Source organism: Peromyscus leucopus, chromosome 7 (genome assembly GCF_004664715.2).
Source record: "Peromyscus leucopus breed LL Stock chromosome 7, UCI_PerLeu_2.1, whole genome shotgun sequence".
NCBI classification, from domain to species: Eukaryota; Metazoa; Chordata; class Mammalia; order Rodentia; family Cricetidae; genus Peromyscus; species Peromyscus leucopus.
The window spans coordinates 114,422,067-114,438,924 of record NC_051069.1 but is presented as its reverse complement, the minus strand read 5'-3'; the positions used below and the strand labels follow the sequence as shown (position 1 = coordinate 114,438,924).

The 16,858-nt window shown below is 47.8% G+C and overlaps 1 protein-coding gene across 8 annotated transcripts in view; it reads left to right on the top strand.

The window, feature by feature from the left end:
- The window catches only part of Ap1b1 (adaptor related protein complex 1 subunit beta 1), a 58,506-nt gene extending 57,254 nt beyond the window's left edge, over positions 1 to 1,252 (top strand). For 7 of the 8 annotated variants that reach the window (XM_028870633.2, XM_028870632.2, XM_028870630.2 and 4 more), the window contains one exon: positions 207 to 1,251. In XM_028870633.2, the coding sequence (XP_028726466.1) occupies positions 207 to 281 (75 nt within the window). In that variant the 3' untranslated portion in view covers positions 282 to 1,251. Of the gene's footprint in view, positions 1 to 206 lie in introns of all 8 variants that reach the window. The other variant, XM_028870627.2, reaches the window with a different exon arrangement.
- Positions 1,253 to 16,858: the final 15,606 nt, after the last annotated feature.

Here is a 16,858-nt window from a genome sequence, read left to right as displayed (position 1 = left end):
CTGCAAGTCTGTTTGGTTCCCCGCAGCTGACTGTGCCGGCCACCCCCTCTGCTTTACCTCACATCTGCCCCACTCTGAGCTGCCACCCTGCCATGTGTGCATGCACAGACACTCAAGCTCACTTCCCAGCTGGTGCCCGCTCTCTCCCACCCTTTACTGAAGAGCTCTGGGGTGAGTTCTTTCTCCGCCCTCCTCTTCTCCTGCAGCTCTCCCTGAAGTGTCGAGCACCAGAGGTGTCCCAGCATGTATACCAGGCCTACGAGACTATCCTCAAGAACTGAAGTCCCTCCAGCATCCGCCCCAGCCTTCTGCCAGCCCAATGTGGAGCCCCTGTGGGTGGCAGGACCTCCTCCTTCCTTTGGGGAAAGGCCAGGTGGGCTCCTGACCATCCAGGAAGCTCCCTTGAGCCTAACTGAGGGCCCGGAGCAGGGCCAGGCCCCTCCTGGAGTGATAGCTCCGTGTATCTCAGTGGCTGTTCTTCCATTGCTGTTGCTGTGGGATCAAAGGAAATGGAGCCAGCATAGTGGCAGAAGCTGGGCCAGAGGCCACAGGGTGCTCCGCCTTCTCCCTTTGCCTGGGGGTGAGCATGGAACTCCCTTTGGGGTCCCAGCCCATAATCCCTGCCCTGTCTCCCCACTGAGCCTGTTTTGGGTAGAGTCCGGGTGCCAATATTACTGCTCTGTCACAGTCTTGGGACTCCAGGGGCCAGATGTGCTGGGCAGATACGAGCCCAGAGGAACAACCTGGGCCAGCACTGTATACCCCATATATACCAGTTGGTGCTCTGTGACTGCCTGCGTGGTCCAGAGCCATCTGGAATTCTGTTCCCTTGTGCCCTGGAGGATGGTCACTGCCTACAAAACATTCCTTGGTGTCCCCTCTGTGAGTCCAGGGCTCTTAGAACAGAATGAGGGTAAAAGGTGGAGCAAGCAGCAGTGGGAATGCTTCCCGTGGAGCTCCTGTGGGTTCTCTAGCATCCGCTGCCCTCCCCTGGCTCCCCAGGCTCAGTGTGTATAACAGTGATAGGTTTGCCTGTCACTGCTGTTTGATAATAAAGAGATTCTGCTTTTGGCAGTCACGCACACTTCTTTCCCTCTACAAAGAAAGACCGGCCTAAGAAACTGCTTCTGGTGGCTGGGGAAAATGGCTGACCCCACAGTAACTATATCTAATACGTATAAATAGAGAATATATATTGTATGTTTACTCTTATTTTCAAAAAGAGAAAACGAATAAAAATGATGACATCAAGTGTGTCCCTGGCCAGTGTGTCAGGTCGTAAGGCTCTTCTGGGCAAGGGTCCTGGGCTGAAGCCATATACCTGACTGTGGTCCCTGCCCTGATTCTCCGTCCCTTCATTCTGCCCTGCCTGCTGGTGTCTCTGACACCTTCCTGCCATTGATGCTAAGTCCCACCTAGCTGATGCTGTGTCCCCTCTGATTCCAGGGAAGGGCATGCAGTTCCATTTGAGTTTCCTCCTCTTTTGTGCTATCTTGGAGCAGTGGGAATGCCTAGGGGGAGAGGGGGAGCAGTGTTGCCTGTCTTTTCCTGGGGCGATGTCATCTGGGGAGAGACTCACCCAGGAAGAGCACTTACAAGAGACCAAAGAAACAATTAGCCCAGGGAACATGTACTACTTACAGGAAATTCTACCACCCAAGAATAACACCACCTCAGCATTGTTGACCTCTTGTTACCCTTGGGGAGGGGAGGAGTCTCCTGTTGCCTGCTTCTGTGAGGTAATGTTGCTGGATCCAACTTTGTGATGGTCATGTGCAGTTGATCATAGCTACTCTGGTTTCAGGACAGTAATGGTCATCATATCATGCCTGAACAGGGTCCCACAGTAACCTGCCCCTTAGTTCAGCTCTTATGTTTTTTCCCATGCTCTCTTTGGGAATAAGCATGTGCCAATAGACCAAAGCAACGGTCCTTTATTCCTTTATTCTCAGTACTTCAGCCAGTTAATAGTCTCTGCTGTGAGAACTGCCCCCGCTGCATAAAGAAGCTTTCCTGACCAAGGCCTACAGCAGCAATAATCTCAACAGCAGTAACATGTCCACTAGGAGCTAAGACTTCACCAGCCACAGACTTTTGTCTGACAGTAAACGAGGGTTCCCTGCTGTGGAGCAGGCCTTCAATCTAGTTAGAAAGCAAAGCAATTGGTTGCACTCATAACAGTTGTACCACTACTGAATCTCCAGCACATCTTGCCGGGTAGGCTGATGTTAACATATTAACATGCTGCCTGTGTACAAGTTGAGAAGGGCCACTGGTAGCAACTTGTCAGAAGCCTGCATAGCACCTGGTGTTATGAAAGCCAGCTAGCCGGGAGGAAGCTTCCAGCCCAGCCCTCACAGGCTTATCCATGCTCTACAGCACAGCTTATGGTGTCTTCAGCAACAGGGACTTATATCTAGTTCTAGTGTGCAGTCAACAGCAGGGACAGTTACCTTTGTGATTTGTAAGGCATCAACTAGTAGAAAGAGAACATCCCTAGCACTGGGATTTTCATCCAAAAACATTCTGAATGTGCCTTTCCCCACCACAGCGCCTTCATCATTTAAACTTTTTAACCGACTTTTTTTTTTTTTTTTTTTTTTTTTTTTCAGATGAAGTTTCTCTGTGTTCCAACTGTCCTGGAACTCTCTTTGTAGATGAGGCTGGCCTTGAACTCACCTCTGCCTCCCAAGTGCTGGGATTGAAGGCCTGTGCCGCCAACACCCAGCCTGTTTTTACGTTTTTTATACACTGGCTGTTGTAGGGTTTTCTGCCACCTTGTTGGGTATTATCAGTGCCACAAAATTCCCAAGAGCTCTGCCCAGTGCCTGGACCCTGGACCCTGGATAGACATATTTTTCATCCTAGCAGATTATTTCAGGTGCTTCTCAACATTTGTAAGAAACTCAGAGGTTAGCTGGGTGACGGTGGCACAGAGCCAGGTGGATCTCTGAGTTTGAGGCCAGCCTGGTCTACAGAGTGGCAGAGTGAGTTCCAGGAAAGGCTTAAAGCTACACAGAGAAACCCTGTCTCGAAAAAACAAAAAAAGAGAGAGAGACTCAGAGTTTAACATATAATGAAACTTTTTTCTTTGGATAAAGCATCTGAATAACTTTTTAATAGTTTTTTGGCGTACAATGTATTCTGATCATGGTTTTCCCTCCCCATCCATGCAACTCCATGCATTCCTTCTCTCTGTAGAAAACAAACAGACAAATTAAAAAAAAAAAAAAACCCAGGATAGAACAAAACAACCATAGAAAAGAAAAAAAGGAGGCTGGAGAGATGGCTCAGCACTTAAGAGCACTTGCTGCTCTTCCAGGGGACCCGGGTTCAATTCCCAGCACCCACACGGCAGCTCACAACTGTCTGTGACTCTAGTTCCAGGAAATCTGATACATTCATACACAGACATACATGCAGGCAAAACACCAATGCACATAAAAACAAGTTATCTTTAAAAAAAAAAGAGAAAAGGAGCAGCAGCATAAATATATGCAGAAAACACAAACTAGAAACGAACCATACTATGTAAACAAAAGACCAGTGAGGTAAAAAATTCCCAGACAAAACATTGAGACAAAAAAACAAAAAACAGGACTGGAGAGATAGCTCAGAGGTTAAGAGCACTGGATGCTCTACCAGAGGTCCTGAGTTCAGTTCCCAGCAACCACATGGTGGCTCACAGCCATCTGTAACAAGATCTGGTGCCCTCTTCTGGCCTGCAGGCAGAACTCACTGTATACATAATAATAAATAAATCTTTAAATCAAAAAAAAAAACCTCCAAAAACACCATTGAGTTCATTTTGAGTTGGCTGTCTACTGCTGGACAGGGGGCCTGCCCTTAAATGTGGTTTGTAGATAGCTTCTTGGTTAGGGATGGGAGCTCGTGTCCACTTCCACACTCGGTGCTGGGAAGCCATCTGGCTTGGACCTGTACAGGCCCTGTGCATGCTGCCACAGTCTCTGAGTTCATATGTGTGTTACTCTGGTTGTGGCTAGAAGGCATTGTTTTCTTGGTGTCTTCCATCCCCACTGGCTCGTAAATCTTTCCACCTCATCTTTCTCAAATTTCCCTGAGCCCCGAAGGGAGGGATTTAATGGAGATGTCCCATTTAGGACTGAGTGTTCCAAGGTCTCTCTCTGCACAATGTCCCAAGGTCTCTCTCTGCACAATGTCCAGCTGGGGAATCTCAGTGTTTGTTTCCATCGACTGCAGATGGAAGCTTCTCTGATGGTGGCTGAGCAAATCACCGATCTATGAGTATAGCAGACTGTTACTAGGAGTCATTTCATTGCTCCATTCTTTTAGCAGAACAGTAGTAGTTGGTTGTTCCCAGGTCTATGGCCTATCTGGCCTCGGGTTCTTGACCACCTGAGGCGTGTGTTCCATCTCGTGGAGGGGCCTTACATCCAGTCAGAGTGGTTGTTAGTCCCGCAGCTCTTGTGCCGCTATTGACCAGTGCATCCCATAGGCAGGTCACCACTGTAGATGGGAGGAAGGGTTTGGAGCTGGGTTGGCGTCTCCCTTTCTCTGGTAGCATACAGAGTACCTTCTAGTACCATGAACACCATTCAGTAGGGGCGAAGGCTCTCAGGAGGCACCAGCTCAACTCCCCCCAAAAGTGGATAGTCAGGTATGAAAGTGTCTGTCTGCAGCAGCAGGACCTTACCATCCCTCTGTGCAGAGCAAACAATAGCCTTGACTAAAGCCTGAGTTGATTGGTGTTTCCATGGGGCCCCTCTGGCCGACAATGTAACACATTCCTGGCACTGGAGTTTTCATTTGGTGGCAAGAGCTGTCTAGTTGTCTAGTTGAGGCTTTGTTTCCCTGTTATTTGGTGATTTCATTTAGGTTTGTTTTGGTTTTTGTTGTGGATTTTTGTTTTGTTTTTCAAGACAGGGATTCACTGTGTAGCCCTGGCTGTCCTGGAACTCACCCTGTAGACCAGGCTGGCCTCGAACTCACAGAGATTCACCTGCCTCTGCCTCTGTGCCCTGGCTTAGGTTTCTTTCGTGTGTGTGTGTGTGTGTGTGTGTGTGTGTGTGTGTACATATATATGTATGTGTGTGTGTGTGTGTATGAAGAGATGGTTCCATACACACACATGTGTGTGTATGGTTCAGGGGTTAAGAGCACTGGCTGCTCTTCCAGAGGACCCAGGTTCAATTCCCAGCACCCACATGACAGCTCACAACTGTCTGTAACTCCAGTTCCAGGGGATCTGACACCCTCACACAATGCATAAAATAAGGTTTAAAAAAGTATTCAGGCCGGGCGGTGGTGGCGCACGCCTTTAATCCCAGCACTCGGGAGGTAGAGCCAGGTGGATCTCTGTGAAGTTGAGGCCAGCCTGGGCTACAGAGTGAGATCCAGGAAAAGCGCCAAAACTACAGAGAAACCAAAAAAAAAAAAAAGAATCTTCTACTGTAGGTTTCCACATGTCCTCTCCAATGTCCCCTAGTTTAGCTGTCCCTCCCTCACTCCCCCCTTCCTCACTCCCTCTGTTCAGTCCTTCTGTTCCAGACCCCCCAAACCTCCCCATAAGTATCTATTCTGTTTCTCCTTCCTCAGAAGATCATTTCCTCCACCCTAGTCTTCTCGATATACCTAACTTCTGAGGTTATACAGATTGTGGTGTGCCCATTGAAGGCTTAAAAACTAACATCCACATATAAGCAAATACATATCATTTGTCTTCACTCAAAATGATTTTTTTTAGCTCCATCCATTTACCTGAGAATTTCATTTTTTAGACAGCTGAGTAATACTGTATTGTGTAAATGTACCACACTTTCCTGATCCATTCATCTGTTGATGGAAATCTAGGCTGTTGCCAACTTCTGGCTCTTAGGAATAAAGCAGCAATGAACATGGCTGGGCTCACGTCTATGCAGTAGGATGTAGAGTTGTTCGGGTAGATGTCCGAGAGTGGTGTCGCCGGATCTTGAGGTGGAGCCAGTCCCGTCTTTCTGAGGGATCTCCTCCCTGATCTCCATGTTGGCTGTACACATTTTCACTCTCACCAGCAGTAGATGACTGTTCCCCTACTCCACATCCTTGCCAGTATGAGCTTCCAGTTTGTGTATTGATCTTGCCCATTCTGACTAGTGTTGTCAAAGAAGTTTTGATTTGCATTTCCTTAATGACTAAGAATACTGAACATTCCTTAAAGTGTTTCTCTGACATTTGTGTTTCATCTTTCGAGAATTCTCTGTTTAGCTCTGTACCCCATTTTTTAATTGGTTTGTTTTCTTAATGTCCAGTTTTTTGTTTAATTCTTTATGTATTGTAGACATTAACCCTCCTGGGGTGTCACTAGGGGACACAGCACATCTCTCCACCCCTCAGGGCTTGGCAGGCTCAGTTTGTGTTTCTGGCAAGTGAGGTTGATTTCAGCTGCGCCTGTGCAGGGTCGCTGCTGCCACTGGCCACACCTGGAGGTGGAAGGGCGCCAACCCTCCTGTATGTTATTATAGGGCAGCCTTAATAATCTTCTTCCCGGGGGCCCAAAGAGAAACTGCCAACGGTGAGAATTGTTTTCAGGAAAAGAATCTAAGTACACTGAGCTCTTTGTCCATCTACTTTATTCCTCTGGGATAAAATTCTATCTACACACAGCTTCAGTTCTGTCCTCGTGCCTAGCTCTTTTCTTTCCTGATTTCTCTCTATATTTATCTACTGTCCCCTCTAAGTTCTATCTTAATTCTCTCACCTTAATTCTGCCTCAACTAGGTTCTTCTCATCTCTTTCTTACCCAGCTAGTACTTCCCCATCTGTCTCTTCCTCATCCGGACACTTGAAGTCTGTTCTTAGAGAGTACAGAGGTATCTCTGATAAGGTACTTTCCTCCATCTGGGGATGGACCTGGCCGGATGCTGCCAATGATGATAATTACAGGGAGGCTTGAACTGGGGTTCTGGCCGTGCATAGCTGTCAGCACAGAAGGTTATCTAAATATTCCTTTAGTAGAGGAGAAATGGTGCCCAATAAATGATGGGAAAGCTACAACAGCACATAAGAAATTCATAATAGGAAACGGCTAATAATCAAAAGCCAATATCACCAAGGCTCCTTGAGTCTCAGCTTGACCTCTGGAAGGCCCTTGGCTTCTTCCAGGTATTAGCTTGTCATAAATGCCTGAAATCCTACTTCATGTATTTTTGCGGCTTGCAGCACAACACTGAAGCCTCCTACTCGTCCCGAGTCCCTGCTGAATCCACTGGACTCCCCTGCGTCCACAGTTTGCCAGGCCTGATACCCTGACCATCAGAAAACACCTCGCACATGGCTGCTTCCTTCAGTCTTGCCTGTCCTTCCTTTCTGTCTTCTAGCCCAGGATATTCTTGGAGACCTCGGCTGGCAGTAAACTGGCTGAGTAAACCTAATGACTTGTATGAACCAGTCCTTCAGGGACTGATCTCCCTCCAATACATGCCTCAGATTATGTGCAGTCTTTGTCTTGAGGATGAACGAGCAGTTACAGCAGTCCATGGCTCTGCATCCCCGTGTCCCGTGGACTCCTAAGTCAAACAGTGAGAGATTCTCTTATTTCTCATCTAAAAGTTCCTAACACTTAGAAAGTGGAGGCAGGAGGATCTGGAGTTCAAGGCTAGCCTCAGTTACATAGCAAGTTAGAAGCCACTCTGGAGGCTACATAGCAGGGGGACCCGAGGATGACTGTGGCTTAAAGTAAGTTTTGATTTTACTCAATCACTGGGCAACTCAGTGAAACATTTCACTATTAGGATAAGAATTTGTGCTATATCAAGCTAATAATAGAAAAAATAAATAATTTTAAAAAAAAGAAGCCACCCTGGACTATATCAAACCCTTTGTCAGAAAAATAACTGGGCTGGAGAGATGGCTTAGAGGTTAAGAACACTGGCTGTTCTCCCAGAAGAACCAGGTTTGATTCCCAGCACTCACATGGCAGGTCACAACTGTAATTCCAATCCCAGAGCTATGACCCCCTCCTCTTCTGGCCTCTGTGGACAAAAGGCGGAAAGTATGTAGTACACAGACATGCATGCAGACGAAGCATCCATATGCATAAAATACATTTTTAGAAAATTCAAAATAAATAACAGACTAGAGAGATGGCGCAGTGCTTGAGAGGGCTCCATAGGACTCACCTTTGGTTCCAGCACCCACATCAGGCAGCTCGCAACTGCCTATCACTCCAGCTCCAAAGGATGTGACACCTTCTGGATTCTGTGGGCACCTGCGTTCATGTGCACATGCCCACACACAAACACCTACTTTTTAAAAAACTTTAAATAAAAACAACCAACAAAAACTTCGCAATTCAAAGAGTTCAGAGGTAACTTTGTTCCCAGTTCTTAGCTCTTCTGTACAGGGCTATTATTCAGGACTCCATCTATATGCTGAACCGTGGGGCTTTATTACTTCTGTCCTAAAGTCAGATCTGATGGGTCCTGGCACTCCCACTTCCCCTCACTGTCCCATTCTTCCTGTGGGTTCTGAGTTGTTGGATACTAGAAAGTGCTCTTAAGCACAGATTAATTTGTGTTACACACACACACACACACACACACACACACACACACACACGCCGTAAGAAATGGACAAGCCCACACTCCCATCCCATCCGTGCCAATTTAACAGCTGTGTGAGGACATTTTCATTGTCCTTCCTCCCTTACACAGGCAAGCTCTTTCTGAGCAGAGCTGGCCCTCCAATGCATGTCTTGTCACCCACTGCAAAGGTCACACGAGAGCCACCACAGCCTGCTTACAGTCCCTTTCATCAACGGCTTAGGGGGGCATCCCTGAATTCATGTGGTGGACCCCATTCATAAAAGAAGTATAGCAAACCGAAGACAACAGCCACCCCAGGAGATGCCCTCTCCTCCAGACACTCCATCTTCAAATGGAGCAGCCTCGCTGTATGTCTCATCACCCACAGCAGGACAGCAAAGCTGCTTCTCCCAACTTACCTTTGGTTCAGTCACGTTCCAGTTTGGGTACCAAGTGTTGTGTGACTTCCTGGGAAGACGTGAGCAATAGACATTCACCCAGACGGGACCAACAACAGAAACCAAAGGATTCCACCTAAGTCTAGCATGGCAAAGCCATGAATTTAAGGACTGTTGCTTCCAGGAGCTCGGACAGTTTTCAAGCAGCTACCCCAGCTGCTGAGGAAGTTGCCTTTTCCTCCCCCCGCGAACGACAACCATTTCTACCACGCACCACCTCCCGGGTTGAGTTATGAGCCCTCCCCTCCTTCCACGGGGAAGAGGGTCTCGTGTGGCCAGTCACAGCTATTCTGGATTTCAAGAGGACAGCAACCCAGAGAAGAGTTCCACAGCAGCTACCCAGCACCAAGGCCTGCCATTGGTCGTAAACCTCACACTAGCCTGGTTCCCGGGGAGCTCTTCTGGCAGGGTTACTTTCTGGCCCCAGAGACTTCTGTTTCTAGAAGGTCCTTCACAAGTACCCCACCAGCCCCGCCTCCCACTGCTGCCCACAGGTACCCCACCAGCCCCGCCTCCCACTGCTGCCCACAGGTACCCCAACAGCCCCGCCTCACACTGCTGCCCACAGGTACCCCACCAGCCCCGCCTCACACTGCTGCCCACTGGCCTAACTTCTGCAAAAAGAGGGAAAGTTCCCTGCCACTGCTCCAGCTCAGCCTTGTGTGTGCTGCTCTGGGGACTCCAGTCTCCAGAGCCAGCCAAGGCCCTTCCCTTGACTGCACACACCTCATTGTTAACTGAAAGTCAGCGTTTGGAAAACCCCAGGCCAATGCAGCCTGAGCCTCCGACCTGCCCAGTAGAGTAGCACAGTGTTTGTGCCTTGAAAAGAAAGACTGTCACCTGTTACCTTCCTCCCCTGACCCAGCTTCCTGCGTGTACCCCTGGGGAGCAGCTGCAGGGATCACCACCCCCACAGTCTGCATGTTTGAGCCTCCTAGGGCCTTGTAGGCCTCCCTGTCTCCACCCCTTCTCTGCTGAAGCCAGAAGTGTGGACACGGGATGGCTGCCCCCATGGAGGACAATGGTCAAGGAAGAACAAGGACCTGGGGATGGAAGGCATTGAGAGTTTGGGTGGAGGACGTGAGGACTGGACCAGCCTCACCCTTGGGTCACTCTCCCCCCTCAGCCTCGGCCTTCATCTCAGGCGTGGGCAGAATCTTAGCACAGTTCTGCTCCATCCACCTAGAGACACTCAGTAAGAATGGCCCCAGCATGAGGGGAGAAGAGGCCTGAAGGGGGCAGGGCAGGAACACATGGAATGTGAAACCAGATGGAGGGAATACGAGGGTGCAGGGGACAGTGTGTGTGTGTGTGGGGGGGGTGATAAGGAAGTAGAGGGTGTCTGGAGAGATGACTCAGTGGTTAAGAGCACTTATTGCTCTTTCAGAGGATGCCGGTTTGGTTCCCATCACCCACACAGTGGCTCACAACTATGAGCCAATCCCTTCTGACCTCTGCAGGCACCTGCACATAGGTGGTACACACACAAGCACTCATACATGCACACAAATTTTAAAATAATAAGAAAAGAGAAGGGTGCCGGGCGGTGGTGGCGCACGCCTTTAATCCCAGCACTCAGGAGGCAGAGCCAGGCAGATCTCTGTGAGTTCGAGGCCAGCCTGGGCTACCAAGTGAGTTCCAGGAAAGGCACAAAGTTACACAGAGAAACCCTGTCTCAAAAAACCAAAAAAAAAAAGAAAGAAAGAAAGAAAGAAAGAAAGAAAGAAAGAAAGAAAGAAAGAAAGAAAGAAAGAAAGAAAGAAAAAGAAAAGAGAAGGGGAAGGTTAAGGAGAGGGTTGACCAAAACTAAGGATGAATAAGGAAGCCATTTGAAGACCAGGCATAGTGGCGCACACCTTTAATCCCACCACTTGGAAGGCAAAGGCAGGCAGATCTGAGTTCAAGGCTATCCTGGTCTACATAACAAGTTCCTGGACAGCTTGGCTACATAAGAAGAGCCAGGTGGTGGTGGTGCACACCTTTAATCCCAGCATTTAGGAGGCAGAGGCAGGCAGATCTCTGTGAGTTCAAGGCCAGACTTGTCTACAGAGCAAGTTTCAAGACAGCCAGTGCTGTTAAACAGAGAAACTCTGTCTTGGAAAAAAAAAAAAAACAACAAAAACAAAACATGCTAGATATGAGAGGACCAAGCAGATGCCATAACAGGCTGCTCAGTCTTCTCTTAGAGATCAGGCCTTAATTTCAGTTTCCTGAGACTGAACAAGCAGTTTCTGAAAGAGCCACCAACAAAGGACAAATAATCACTGGTGCCCCTGACCACAGGGACAAGGGAGACAGGACACACCAAGCCTGGGCCACTGAGCCAGCCCCATGGTCAGTACATGCCAAGCCAGCCGGCCTCCACAGCAGCTCAAGGACAAAGCCTGGGACTTGTCTAGGCCTGACCCAAAATGGAAAATGTAGCCCTGAGCAGCCCCTGACAAGCCCTGGCCAATTAGAACATGCTAATATGATTGTCACTTGCTTAAGCCAATCATATCTAAAATGACCTAACTGCTCTAGGAACGCCCCTTGGCTGTGCTTAAAAGGAGCCTGCAGGCTCCTCTCAGGACCTTCGCCATTTTGCCTTTGTGTGGGATGGCAGCCCCAGCATGCTGGAATAAAAACGTTCTTGTTGATTGCATATATGGATGGTGGTCTTTTATGGAACTTCTCCAGGACCCTAACTGATGATGATGATGATAAGGGCCAGGAAATGCTGTCTCTGGGTATGACATGACTTCCACAATCATGAACCCTCAGCAGCTAAGATTGCCTACACCGTGTCTGCACAAGACTGGGCCTGTTAACATCTGGTCATGAGTGAAGGAGGGGGTCACAGGGCCCCACCCCTCCCTGGGGAACTATTGGCTGTTGATGGGGAGTGAGAAGCAATGTCTTCAGTGGTGTAGCTACTGGTGAACTGCCCATGCTCTGCCCAGCAGCTGCACCCATGCAGGTGGCTGTCCTTAAACTCGGGCCCACCAGACAAAAGTTGGAGGAGGAATTGTGAGAGGTACGGGGGCATGTGGCATCGGACTGAATGACAGACATGTCTGAAACTGTCAACAAATAAAATTAATAGTAAAAAAGAACAGGTGCTAGAGAGATGGCTCAGGGGTTAGGAGGACTTTAGGTTAGGTTACAGAGGACCAGGATTTGGCTTGCAGCACCCACATGGCTGCTTACAACCGTCAGTAACTCCAGTCCCAGGGGATCTGACCACCTCTTCTGACTGCCACAGCACTGTACACAGTTGCTGGGCAAAGAGACACAGGCAAAACACCAGACACATACAATTTTAAGAAACAAACAAAAGGCTGGGCAGTGGTCTGGTCTCTCCAAAGCGAGATCCAGGACAGGCACCAAAGTTACACAGAGAAACCCTGTCTCAAAAAACCTGCCAGGTGGAGGTTGCTTGGCCCAGAGGTCAGTCGTGTACAACAAATGGAGTGCACTGTTGTTGGTTGTTTATTTTTACTCTTTGGGGGGGCTGCCACCCAGCTCCCAGATAAATAAATCACATGGAGACTTATTCTTTTCTACAAATGCCTGGCCTTAGCTTGGCTTGTTTCTTGCCAGCTTTTCTTAAATTATCCCATCTACCTTTGCTTCTGGCCTTTTTGTTTTGTTTTTTGAGACAGGGTTTCTCTGTGTAGCTTTGCGCCTTTCCTGGGACTCACTTGGTAGCCCAGGCTGGCCTTGAACTCACAGAAATCCGCCTGGCTCTGCCTCCTGAGTGCTGGGATTAAAGGCATGTGCCACCACCGCCCGGTGCTACTTCTGGCCTTTTATCTTTCTCTATTCCATATACCTTTCTTTCCTTCTTACTCCATGGCTGGCTGTGTAGCTGGGTGGCTGGCCCCTGATGTCCTCCTCTCCTCCTTTTCTTGTTCCTCTATCTTTTTCTCCTTTTCTCTCTCCTCCTATTTATTCTCTGTGTCTGCCAGCCCTGCCTATCCTTTTTCCTGCCTTCCTAATGGCCGTTCAGCTCTTTATTAGACCAATCAGATATTTTAGACAGGCAAAGTAGCACAGCTTCACAGAGTTAAACAAATGCAACATAAAAGAATGCAACACATCTTTGCATTATTAAACAAATGTTCCACGGCATAAACAAATGTAACACATTTTTTTTTCTTTTTTTTCGAGACAGGGTTTCTCTGTGTAGCTTTGCGCCTTTCCTGGAACTCACTTGGTAGCCCAGGCTGGCCTCGAACTCACAGAGATCGGCCTGCCTCTGCCTCCAGAGTGCTGGGATTAAAGGCGTGTGCCACCACCGCCTGGCGCACATTTTTAACTACTATTTTACAACAATGAACTGTTCCACATTGCACTATACCTGTTTTCCTGTTACTGACACAGTACAGAGGAATCCCTGTGCCCTTCTCCAGATAGATGAAGAGGATCCAGATGGCACCAACCTTGGGTGATTCAAATAAACTTGTCATGGGTGTCACCAGTACAACTGTATTAGTCAGGGTTTCCTAGAGAGACAACTGATAGACTACATTAGCTACATTAGCCACTGGGTGGCGGGGGTGGCACACACCTTTAATCCCAGCACTCGGGAGGCAGAGCCACGTGGATCTCTGAGTTAGAGGCCAGCCTGGTCTACAGAGCAAGATCCAGGACAGCCAGAGCTACACAGAGAAACCCTGTCTCGGAAAAAAAAAAATAGGAAAGAAAGAAAGAAAAGTATATATTAAAAGGATTTAGGGGCTGGAGGGGTGACTCATCAATTAGCACTGGTTGCTCTTTCAGAGGACCTAGGTTTGATTCCCAGCAACACATGGCTCACACCCTTCTAACGTGGTGCACAGACAAAACACCCCCACGCATACACATAAAATAAAATAATTTTCAGCCACCCAACCTGGTGCTAAAGGCCTAGAGAATTCCTGGACAGCCACCAGTCTCCAGTCCGCATTTGAAATCTGAGAAAGGTCAGCTGTGTCTGTTCACCAGCAAGACGTGAAGGCATCAGGCAGAATGCAAGAAAGTGGGCACACCTCAAGAAAGTGTGCCCAGGGGCCTGCCTCTCGCTTGATCCCAGGTCCAGTCACATTGCCAACCAAGATAAACTGTCAGAGCCATATCTGCAGAAAGCACCTTGTTCATCGTGTACTCAGGCAGATAACCCAGATAGGAATTTCTGGGTCACAGATAGGCACATTGGCACTTCTGACAGCAATAGCTAAAATGACCTGCCAGCCACACTCCCACTGGCTAGGAACGAGGCTTTCCACATCTACAGTCTACAACATGTACATTCTACATGTACAGTCTGCAACATGTACAGTCTGCAACGTGTGCATTCTGCAATGTGTACAGTCTACAACATGTACATTCTACAACATGTACAGTCTACAACATGTACAGTCTACAACATGTACAGTCTACAACATGTACATTCTACATGTACAGTCTACAACATGTACAGTCTACAACATGTACAGTCTACAACATGTACAGTCTACAACATGTACAGTCTACATGTACAGTCTACAACATGTACAGTCTACAACGTGTACAGTCTACAACATGTACAGTCTACATGTATATTGTACAAGTATATTCCAAGCTGGCATGTGAAGAATGTCATCCTACTGTGTTTGTTTTTATTTAGTTAATTGATTGATTGGTTTGAATTAAACTTTTTCTGTTGGTTTTGTGTGCCGTGGCATGAGTGTAGAGGCCAGAGGACAACTTTCAGGAGTGGTTTCTCTTCTACCCATGGGGGTGGAACTCAGGTCCTCAGGCTTGGAGCACAGTACGTTTTCACCCAGCTCACCAGCACTTTTTTTTCTTCTTAGGGAGACAGTCTCATATAGTCCAGGCTAAGTTCAAAGTCCACATGTAACTGAGGAACTGACCCTCCTGCCTCCACATGCCAAGTGCTAAGACTCCAGGTGCACTCTAGCACAATCAGCAATACTCTGTTTAAACCCCTACGTTCATGCATTCCTGGGCAATTGCTCTTTTCTGGGGCGTGGTTTCATACTTTGCACCTGTTTTCCTTATGGTTGTTGGTTACGTGCTACTGACTCATCCTCATTCCTCACTCTGTTTCCCCTTTTTCCTCTTCCACGTCAGTACGGTGTTTTCCTTCTTCCTTTCTCCTCTTGTGTGCATGTGTGTGTGTGTGCGTGCGTGCGTGCGTGCATGTGCGTGTGTGCTTGTGTGCATGCGTGTGTGCGTGCATGTGTGCATGTGCGTGCGTGTGTTTGTGTGTCACAGGTAGTTGAGAGCTGCCGTGGACACTGGAAATGGTGCTCGGATCCTCTGCAGGAGCAGCCAGTGCTCTCAACCATCTCTGGGTTTTCTTGCAGCTTTCTTATATTTCTTTCTAGTACTTGTCTGATGTGCGTGCTCACATTTCACTCCCCCTCCATCTGGCTGTGTGTAGGAATGAAGTAGGGCTCCAACCTCCCCTCCCTTTCACAGTTCCCTAGTCGCCTCCACACCACACACTGAATATTCATCTCTCTCCACAGATCTGCAGTTGCATTTTTATCATAGACTGAACTTCCACATATACTTGGACTCTGTCCTGTACCAGGAAACTTCGCTACTTCTTGTCTTCTGCCCTTTCCAAAGTGTGCCTGCCAGAGCACGAGTTAACCTCAGCTTTCAGGAGGCAGAAACAGGCAGATGTCTGTGAGTTCCAGGTCATACTGGTCTATAGAGTGAGATCCTGCCTCAAACAGAAAAAAACTAACAAAAGCAACAATAAAAAAATAAAAAACACAAAACACATATACACAAAGCAGCACCCTCTACGTCACACTTGAACTTCAGAACTAGCTAGTGTTTGGGGAGAAAAAATACTGTTTTATTCATCAACTGTTTCTATCGTTTTGTAGACTTGGCATCCTTATAATGATCTCAGCATCAAGGGCCTGAGTTGAGTGTAGCGCGCGCGCGTGACGCACTTGTTGGTTTAGTTTTTTGCTTTTTAGACAGGTTCTCACTGTGTAGACCTGGCTGACCTGGCACTCACAGAGATCCTCCTGCCTCTGCCTCCCGAGTGTTGGGACTAAAGGCGTACGCCACCATTGGTCGGCTGCACCATAATTTTTTTTAAATTAAAAACAATAAAAATATTTTTAAGCCGGGCAGTGGTGGTGCACGCCTTTAATCCCAGCACTCGGGAGGCAGAGCCAGGTGGATCTCTGTGAGTTCGAGGCCAGCCTGGGCTACCAAGTGAGCTCCAGGAAAGGCACAAAGCTAAGCAGGGAAACCCTGTCTCAGAAAAAAAAAAAAAAAAAAAAAAAAAAAAAAAAAAAAAAAAAAAAAAAAAAATTAAAAGAATCACTTAGATGATGGTAAAGGGCACATACAACATACTCCTCTGGCTTCAACGCACATATAGGATACTTGTACTACTTGTACTAGCATGCATGCGTACATACTCAGTACTCATACAACATACAAATCAGTAAACAAACAAACAAACAAACAAATAAATGTGCTTGGTAAAGGCCAGATGATTTTTTTGTTTTTTTGTTTTTTTGAGACAGGGTTTCTCTGTGTAGCTTTGCACCTTTCCTGGAACTTACTTGGTAGCCCAGGCTGGCCTCGAACTCACAGAGATCCACCTGCCTCTGCCTCCCGAGTGCTGGGATTAAAGGTGTGCGCCACCACTGCCCTACTTGGTTGGTTTTGTTCTTTTGGAGGGCCCACCACCCAGCTCCCAAATAAATCACACACACAGGCTTATTCTTTTTTTTTTTTTTTAAAGACTTACTTATTTATTATGTATACAGCATGTATGACCAGAAGAGGGCACAAGACCTTATTACAGACAGTTGTGAGCCACCATGTGGGTGCTGGGAACTAAACCCAAGTCCTCTG